At 40.1% G+C, this 10000-nt stretch overlaps 1 protein-coding gene and 2 pseudogenes across 1 annotated transcript; all 3 read right to left on the reverse strand.

The window, feature by feature from the left end:
- Nucleotides 1-1584: 1584 nt before the first annotated feature.
- On the reverse strand, nucleotides 1585-4950 carry LOC138046464 (uncharacterized; annotated as a pseudogene).
- Nucleotides 4951-5553: 603 nt separating this feature from the next.
- On the reverse strand, nucleotides 5554-6231 carry LOC138046466 (uncharacterized). The gene has a single exon (XM_068893096.1). It carries the CDS (start codon nucleotides 6229-6231, stop codon nucleotides 5554-5556), a length of 678 nt encoding a protein of 225 aa, XP_068749197.1.
- Nucleotides 6232-7641: 1410 nt separating this feature from the next.
- Nucleotides 7642-10000, reverse strand: part of LOC138044603 (ATP-dependent DNA helicase Q1-like) — a 4065-nt pseudogene continuing 1706 nt past the window's right edge.

Genomic DNA, 10000 nt, shown 5'->3' on the forward strand with positions numbered 1-10000 from the left:
TTTCTTAACAAAGCCAAAAAAAAGGAAAAATGAATACAAGTACGCCACGGCGAATTATGTGACAAAAGCGTGACCAACTTGTTTTCAGCGTAATAAGTTCGTCTTTTCCTGGTGATGTGCATTCTCTTTGAAAAATAATGATGTCAAACAGGAATGAAACAAGCAAATTTCAAAGCGGCCTTATTCAATCTTTGCATTTAATGTGCATTTCACATTTTGAAACATTCACTCTCCTCGCTTTCGATCTCGCAGGTGACATTCTACAATGTAGTTCCCTTGATAAGTGTTTCTGAAAGGAGTTATAAATGCAGAAGCTTTTGTTTGTTATTTATTATTAGTATTGTTATGATACCGCGAGTTTTCTGTTGCCAACGAAGATATCACACGACATTTGTTTACACATAACTCTGTTACCTTCCCGGCATCATATGCAAATGGCTACGCGTTCGATCTGAAACACTCAAATGATCATTCTTTAGACGTGGTTTGTTATCCTTCTGCGAGCCTGCTTGTTGGTAGTTAATGGCGTGATTGAAGGGTTTTTTTTTTCTGAAAGTGCAGAAACTAGTTACTGCTTTGAAACATTCATGTTCACCGGTCTTTCTGTTAAGCGAGTGCGTAAAATACGGCCTGCGATAAATTGGGATAACCAAACATCGAGTTCTGATCTCATGGCCATCGAATGTTTCCCAAGAGGAAACATAACATTATATCCCTTCCTTTTGAAAGCGATTTATGTTTTGGAAAACATAATCCGTAATCACCTCAGACAAGCAACATCAACTACTCTTGCGGTTGAACCCGCTAACTTCTTGCGCCTTTTGCGTCTTGCAGTTAAGTTCGTAACTTCTTGCGGCTTCTTGCGGCAAGCTTTCTATCTTCTTGCGCTTTGAATGTTCTTGCGGATAAACCGCAATTTAACTTCTTTTGACCGCTTGCGTGTTCTTGCGGCACGAGAACTTCTTGCGCCACTTCTTGCGCGTGCATTATTTTTGGGCTGTACTGTACATGCAAGAAATTGGTCGTGCTGGCCGTACAGGACTTTCATCATGTGCTACCCTTTATTACAATAACTCTGACATTGGAAATAATAAAAAATATGTAGAAGAATCAATGAAATCATATTGCAGATCAGAAGACACTTGTCAAAGGAAACTCATCCTTGATTACTTTGGATTCTCCAGTGTTCAACAAAAGAGCTGTTGCTGCATATGCGATGGCAAATTCAAAAGAACTGAAGAGGATCTCCCCCATGCTATTAGAAACAAGGTCAGATTTCTACCTAACAGTAACCGTGCTATCCTTGAAAGGTTAATCAAGAGTGCAATTTCTGACCATGAGTCCCAAGCGACATCAGAAGGTTCAATGCTATTTGACATTTCTGTAGATAAGGATCTGCCTGCAAAGGTTATGGAGGGAGTGGAATTTGTTGCATCAGTAGCAGACTTGTTGAAATCGTTCGGCATATGGGATGAAACCTGTTCTTCTCAAATCTTTTCGCTTATATCTGAACACACTGCTATATGTACAACTGAAACGGACTCCGACAATGATTAGAACATCAACATAATGTGTTCTGTTCACTTATATGCAGACCTTGCTGATGGAGTTCAGGGTTTTGTTTGGCCCCTGCCTCTGGACAATGCTTTTACAGCAACGGTTTGAAATTTCTTGGGCCAGGTCGTCTTCAATATTTCTTCTCGCACCACCCCTCCAATTTACAAAAAATCCCCATTTAAACTGCTCAGCCAGGCGTGGAGTTAGCAGGCACTCGATTTGGGCTATACTCACAAACATTTCAATGGCATATTTGCTGTAAGCCCCCATTGACTTGAAAACTGACAGCAAGAGTTTCTGGTTGATGAGATTTCTGCTACCATCTCCCTCTGCTGCAGTGTCCTTCATTTGCATGACAAGAATAGCCAAGAAAATGAAACAAAGGGCATAATTCTTGACATAATCATCCTCATTGCAGCTGTCATTGACATCTACTTTCTGTAAAAGGAACTTGTCAATGAACTTGCCAAAAGCATCATCAAAGTACTTATTCTTGTTTTCTAAGGTTTCACGAGCAATGTTTTCTGGGAATTGATGTAATGAGGGCCTCTCCTCAAGGTCTGACATCCCAAAAAAGTTCAGGGCAGCAGTTACAATGTAAGCTTTCCCCACACTGAGGAACAACTCTTCACTCCCTTCATAGGAGTCAAGAACTTTGGAAGGGGTAGCATTCCTTCTGTTGTATTTCTCCCTGAAGTATTTTAAGGTGCCAACTTGATTGACAGATTCTGCTTTGTGAAGAAATGAGTATGAATACTGTAAAAGGGATGCTTTGGTATGCCACTTAACCGGCTTAAAGGGCGAGCAGTGTTCAAAACGATCAGCCGCTGTGTGAGAACCAGACAGCAAATCTTTGGCACCTGCAAATCTCACACGAGTTAGCTGATCACCTGCAAATGCAATCTTCATATCTCTCATTGGGTCATCCTGGGTGTCTTGTGTGTGCATTGGTCTGTCCAGGTGCTGCAGGTCCTTCAGGAATTGGTGGATTATCTGTGTGTGGCATTTCATCTAGCAAACCTGCTTGGACATAGATTTCAGCAATCCACTTTTCATAAGTTCTTAAAATGTTAACACAATCATCATACTTTGATTCATTTGCATTGATAATTGGCAGGCTTACTATGGTGGACTTCTCTGACATTTTTAGGCTGTAATCATGAAAAATGTGGTCAGGGATAACAGCTTTCAAGAACTTAAATTTGGGAAAGAACTCAAGAACAATTCGCCCAACAATGATCTTGGCACATTCCGCATATCTTTTCCATTCAGGTACATTTAAAGAAAAATTATGACGTGGGAAATCTTTAATGTTCCCTTTGGGGCTGTCATTGGGTAAGTGATTGAAGTTGATTCTGTTTTCAATCAGGTTACTGGCAAACAAGTGCAAATCATCATTCTGGATTTCCTTTCTCATGTGTCCCTTCAAAATTGTCAGATCCCAGTTGTCACCAGTGCCTCGGAACACACTTCCTTTCTTTACTTTCTGCACTACTACATCTGAAAAATGACCTCCCAAGAGCTTTAGCAGGATATCCCTCTTTCCAGTCGACAGGCACACACCAAGTTTGTTCAGTCGTTCTTGAAGCTAATACAAGGGGAGCAAAAAACAAGTGTCAAATTCAGCATGCATGCGATTGTAAAGATCACTGACTTATTGCTATATGGACGTGAGACTACTACTGGAAAATACAACACAAAATCCATATGAAACTAAGTCCAGGACCCAAGTGGCATATTGTCCATATCCTCTCTAGTAAGGAAATTATTTATGACTTTCATGGTTACTATTGCAAAAAAGACAACTGATTATATGGTGTGTCAAAAACAACTTTTTTTTACTAAAATCGTTTGTAAAATATTGCTTTACCACCCAAAAATGAAACTCATACCTTCACGCCTCTCTGTAAATATGCTATAGATTATATCAGTGATTTTCAATGGATTCTTCAAATAGAATCTCAACCACAGCCTTCCTAATTATTGACTAATTAACGACACCAAACTACCAGACAATAGCAAAAGTTCTGTCAAGCTTTTTGGGAAAAGAGGATCAACCACAGAATGTATTCAATGTATGAATTAATGACACTACCACAGTACAGTAGGAGTAAGGGAGATAATAAAGGAAAACAATGAATGTTTTATACATCATCAGCTTACATATTATATTACTAGTAACCTTTTTGGTACATCCACCTTCAATGACGAGAACTGTATTCACACGTTTCACCAGGTTAAGTTCATGCCACCTCTCGTTCATAAGGATCGAGTACAAAAAACTGTACTTTACTTGAAGCTCAAGCTTTGTTTCTGCGACGGAGTTCTCCTTGAGAGACACTGCGTTCATGACCTCAACAAGAAAAGGGAAGTTCGTCTTCAATTCAAGCCAAACTTTGTTAAAATCAAATTCTTTCATGCTATCATAATCATTTCCATATAATACGGAACCTTGCGAACGCTTACACAGCTTTGCACACGATGTTTTCAACTCCTCACTAACGGTTTTCTTCAACTCTTTAACAACACTTGGACAATGATCTTTCAAGATAGCAGCCAATACAGTGACATCCTTGTGGCTGACGGCTTGTACAATCATTTTTTACTGTCTTTCAGTCAGTAACGACTGAGCTTCAAATAATGATAAACAGTCATTGTCTCCTGTTGATTTAGGCCTTAAAACAGTTGCAGCTTGCTGAGATGGAATTGAAGGCTGCTCTACAGATCTTGATGTTGTTCGCATTGACAGCTGATTCATAGAAGTTATTGTGCAATCATGTCCGGTAGCATCTTGCAGTGTTGCGAAAGACGACCGTTCTACAGACCTCAAAGTATTTCGCGCCGGCTGATTCACAGAAGAGGTTGGGCAGGTATCTCCTGTTGATTTAGGCATTAAAATTGTCGCAGTTTGTGGAGTTGAGAAGGAAAGCTGCTTTCGTGTTGGTGTGATTGGCTTCGACGGCTCATCCACGTGTACAGAGCTTTCGGATGGCATATTCGTTGATAAACGCTTCGACGGCTGAAGCGAAGAAGGTGAAAGCTGTACGCATCGCTTGACAGCATATTCTGCGCTTTGATCCGACAACGTATTCTCTATGGATTAAGCTCTCTGAATAAACTGTTCCATCTTGTTTACGAATGAAACACAACTCCTACACAAGACCTTTGAGCTCGTATCGTCCTCCGAAATTCTTATGCCACAGGTTTTATGGACTTTGGCACACAGATCTTTTCCTGAACCAGCTTTGCTGAATATTCGTAGCATATAGCGACTCTCATGAGAATTACCACAGAGTCGGCAAGCTGGATTTCGAGGAGAAACCTTCATCGGAGTGGACATACTTTCCGCCATTTTGATTTCGGCATAATGCATAAATTAGCTTTATTTTGCCAAGTTTCGCATGAATTATTTAAAAACGATCAACCAATCAATATAAAGGATTCACTGGCCGATCCCAGGGCCTTTTCCCGTCCCACCCCCAAGCCAGGGAAAAGGTCCTGGGAACGAGGTTGCCCCCAAAACGTATATGGAATGAATTTTTCCATCAGTTCACTTCATAGAAAAAGTTGTGCCCGGAAAGGCGTGATATTCGCTGACATGGTTTTTTGTTTCGGTGTTTGTATGTCGGTCGATTGCGTCGAAAGTCAACGAATCTGTTTTGTTTTATCTTGTATTTTTGAGATTTTTTTATTCAAGGAAAACTACCTTATGAGATTATTTTTGCTTATTTTTTGATAATACACTTACTTGTGCGCAACAAAGTGTTCATGTCTATTAACGATAATTTCTTATACGACCTCCGTTCCACTTAAAAATAGCTGCATGTCAAAATAGAAACGCGTTTCTACTTTTACACTTCTTAGTTGCTAATGGCCGCATGCTGTTCCTTCCCACTCAACAACGACTGGCAACACCTTCTGCAAATGCCCGATGTATCTTGAACACTTCTCCGCATCCACCCTCTCGCTCCAAAATCTCTCGATGCCATCCATGAGCTATTCTTTTGTTTTCAGCTTAACTTGGTTCTGAAGGAAATGCTCTAGTTTGTGCCAAAGCAATTCAATTGGGTTAAGATCTGGAGATTCAGGGGAAGTCTTCCACCAATATATTCCATTACCCTCCATGAAGCTTCTAGCAAGGCGACTTGTATACTTTGGATCATTGTCTTGTTGAAAGCAGTGACCATCGGGGAAGTTATCGTGGATAAATGGAAGCAGCCCGTTGCTAAGGATCTCGGAGACATAAAACTGCACGTCCATGTTTCCTTCGAATATTGTGATTTGCGACGGCCTCTTCTTGGAGATTCCGGCCCACACGTGCACTTTGACAGGATGTTTCGGTTTGCCTTTAAGCTTTGGTTGCTCCCACTTGCGATGAAAGTTAAGCTTGCTGTGGTTTTTGAGGAGAACAGAACACTCAGCCGTGATTATCACGTTATTACACTGTTCATTTTCTTGCAAGCAATTGCTGCAGAACTCCAATCTCTTAACTCGGTTTTGCTCTCGAATTAGCTGACAGTAATTTGTGCCTGTTTGCACCCAGCCAAGTTTTTTTCTTAGCCGTCTGATTTTATCTTGGGAGAATTGGGTTCTAAACCTTAGGAGGACTCTTCTTGTCAGTTCCGGTGATGTCATTTCATCATTTCTTTCCATTTTGGCATCAATGAAATTCATTACGTCGATCATAATGTCAAAGGGTGGACGTCCAGGTTTGGCTGCATTCTCAAGCGACTGCCTTTCCTTGAATCTTTTAAAGAACCAGATAATGCTCCAAAGACTTATGTTTACGCCACCTTCAGCAAGAATTCTAACAATTTCCGATGGACCTTTTCCCTTTGCTTTAAAGTGCACCTAACCCCAAAATATTTTTTCGCTAAAATGAATCTTTGCATCTGTTCCAAATGCATTGCGGCCATTTTTTCCTTATTCTAACAAATCCTGTCATTTTATAGGCTTTGAAAGTTACGAAAATCCAAGCATCTTATGTTAATGACCGAGTCAGAAGTGGGTCTATTCCTGATTTGACGTCACAAACTTATTTACATTGCATTAACTCTCTGTAAAAATGCATGCAGCCTATAAAATGACTGGATTTGTTAGAAAAATGAAAAGATGGCCGCAATGCATTTCAAACATGTGCAAAGATTCATTTTAGCAAAAAAAATATTTTGGGGTTAGGTGCACTTTAAGTCTAAGTATTTTACTTTTTTGTTCATGTGTCAAAAAACCCATAGTAACCGACTCAGTAGCAAAAGTAGTTTGACATCCTTGACCAGAAAGCCACGCGAGTGGCCAAAATTTCCACCACAAAGGAAGTGATCGTCCAATAGAAAGCAAACATATACTGTGGTCTCTACTCAAATGCTAAATAGTAAAACAATGAACATTTACTCGTCCAATTAAAACTCTGTGATTTTGATCCAACCGATCATATAAAACGTGAGTGTTCAGTTTTACTCAAATGTGAAACGTCATTCGTGTGACTGCTCCAAAATGTCTCTAAGGCAGTTGTGCAAGGAAACAGCTACGGCCCCTCTGAAAGCGTTGTTCTATTTTTCGGATGAAGGTACAACTGGCATTGCCTCTATCAAGTTGATTAGGGAAAAAAATATACTCTTTGAAGAGGGGAAAATAGTCAATGTGAATTGGGACAGGAAAAAAGCACAAGCCGAAATTTTAGCTGTCAATGGTAAGTTGCATTCTCATCACTACAGTGTACCTTGATAAACATTTCTTTGAATTTTGGGTAGCAAAAGGGTTTCGTCTGATATTTATTCTGATTGCTATCATGCGACTAGTCTTCGTGCAAACGAAGTAAAAAATCAACATCATTGTTACGTTTGTTTACATATGATACGTCTACCTCCCGAGATTCGACCGTGCATTGCCCTGAAGAATTTTGTCTTGTTGCGAGTTTTGTATATCACCTTCTTTCTGAGATGTTGCTGCAAAGAAGTTCTTGCGGTCAGGATTTTTTAACAGAAAGAAGTTCTTGCGGTGTCAACTTCTAACCGCAAAGAAGTTCTTGCGACTGGTAGGATTGTGGCGCAAGGAGCCGCAAGAAGCCGCAAGAAGCCGCAAGAAGTTGCCGGCTTGCGGACACAAAAAGAAGTTCTTGCGCGTGCATTATTTTTGGGCTGTACTGTAAGCTTCAAGACTACTTGGTGGAGTTATATGAATGATGTTGGTTACATAAGGAGCATCAACCCCCATGCCAAGAGCTGATGTTGCAAATAGCACCCTCACCCTCGATTGTTCTTTCTTTATTTCTAATATTATGTCTTTCTTCATGCGACTCATCTGGGGCGCATGAAACTGTGCAAACAGTCTTGCACTGGGTTCTGATGTTTCTCCAACGCACTGTTTGTCTTTCAATACTCTTTCAAATAAGCCATAAGCATATCCGCAGTATTTCAGTTTTAAATAAATGATTGTCATTGGGTGGTTTTCTCTTTGAATTGCCAGTTCATTGGCAATGGGTACAAGGATTTTGTCGTAGCTCTCATTCCCATGGTGATTACTCAGACGCACTTTCTTGTCCAGGTATGTTCACTTGGTTAGGGTTTCATGCTACAATTTTGATCTCATTTTTCAATCGCAGACTTTGTTTTAAGTCTCTCAATAAATGAGTCGGTGCTGTTGCTGTCAGAGCCATGGTAGGCACACTGGGAAAGAATGCCTTCAACACTGACAGGTCTTTGAAGTCTTTTCTAAAATCTTCACCACTGAAAAGGAAAAGGAAACCCTGAGCTACAGATCTTAAAGTTCAAACACAAGTGCAATGATACGTTTTCAAAACATTTTTGTTTAAGCATGCTTATGTAGTAGTATCTTAATTGCTATTATGGTTGACAGGTTCAGTTGTGGTTCAGTTGTAAGAGCATGGCATGGAGAAGATTTATGATGTTCCAATAAGCAGAGTAAATATGCATGGAGAAGTCAACTATATAGTTCATAGAGAAAAATCTGTCATGGTTTTCAAACACATAGAGAATAGAGCAAACTTTCTGCCGAAATTGTAGTCGCAGTGTAAATATATGTCGTTGCCGTAACTGTGATTTAGATTTCTCAGATACCGGTACAAGCTAAGTCTGTAACAAACATGACACGAATAAACAAGCAATGAATATTTTACGCACTTACCATAATTCAACACAGTGAGCTTCATCAACAATGCAGGCAACAACATTGTCCTGGAAGACTTTGCTTGCCATTAACTCTCAACCTTCCTTACCTAAAAGAGCCTCTGGATGGGCGAATACAATTGAAGTGTTACCATTAACCACATCTTGAGGAAACTTCGTTGAATCCGGGACCACGTGCTCGCTTGGTTCTTGTTGATTTCCGAACAAGTTATCGGCGGGTTCCTTCTCGTATACAGCAAGCTGTAAGACATCAGCGGTCATCCTTCGAGCTTTTAAGACTCAGCTGATCTTCAATGATGGAATTTAATGGACATACCACAATAACTATGTTCTTGGTGGTCTTCACAGGAATGAAATGAGGTAGAAGGTGAAAGAGCATTGACTTGCCAAATCCAGTAGGTAGGACTCCAATGACATCCTGACCTTCCAGCATATATTCGAAACACTTCATTTGAAGAGGTTTTAAATTTAAAGATGGAAAATTACCGTCATTTAAAGAAAATTCGATTCGACGAAGCACTGACAAAAAGTTTGGTTTACTCGAAGAGGCCGCCATCTTGAAAGTTCCGTTTAAGGTATGATAATTTAGTACACCCAAGAAATTTGGGTGTTCTAAGATCACGTGACCAGCCGATCCCAGGGCCTTTTCCCGCCCCACCCCCAAGCCAGGGAAAAGGTCCTGGGAACGAGGTTGGTTTTGGGGGCACCAAGTGCAAAATACCCTGTCTAACTAGTTTCTGTGTGAATACACGGCAGAGGGCTAATTAAATATTCAAGTTGAAATCAACAATGCAGGCACAAAGCGACCGTTTGATAATATCGCGAAACTTACAACTCTGGGTAAACACTTTTTTTTCTTCAATGAAGACACTTACATGCCTTGCCAGAGTTTCTGACAAATCAAAAAATGATGGAAACCAACAGTAAGATAAAATAAAAGCTGTATGAAATAGACTGGAAGAGACACGTGAAAAATTAATCACACGGAAACTCCTTTGTTTTCTCCACTCGAGAGTCTCGAAAATTGTCTCAAAAATTTCTCGAAAGCCCTTGAACATCTCGAAACTCAATTTGATCCTTAAAGTTTTCGAGAATAGAGTTTTGCGGATCGAGCTTCGAGGGACTGTCAACTTACATTTGCAGGGTACTGTAGGTACACTTTATTTAAATCAAAGAAACACGCTAGCCCCAACAACACTCAGCAAGTTTCCATGGAGGGCATGTTTGTACAGACATAAAAGGGACTAGCACTAATAATACAAGATTAATAATACCGTAGGTCTAAAATTATAAAAATC

The sequence above is a fragment of the Montipora capricornis genome, chromosome 4 (assembly GCF_036669925.1).
Source record: "Montipora capricornis isolate CH-2021 chromosome 4, ASM3666992v2, whole genome shotgun sequence".
NCBI classification, from domain to species: Eukaryota; Metazoa; Cnidaria; class Anthozoa; order Scleractinia; family Acroporidae; genus Montipora; species Montipora capricornis.

Excerpts from the sequence above, each read along its gene's own strand:
- LOC138046466 (XM_068893096.1), bottom strand. The coding sequence starts at position 6,231 with ATGAATTTCATTGATGCCAAAATGGAAAGAAATGATGAAATGACATCA.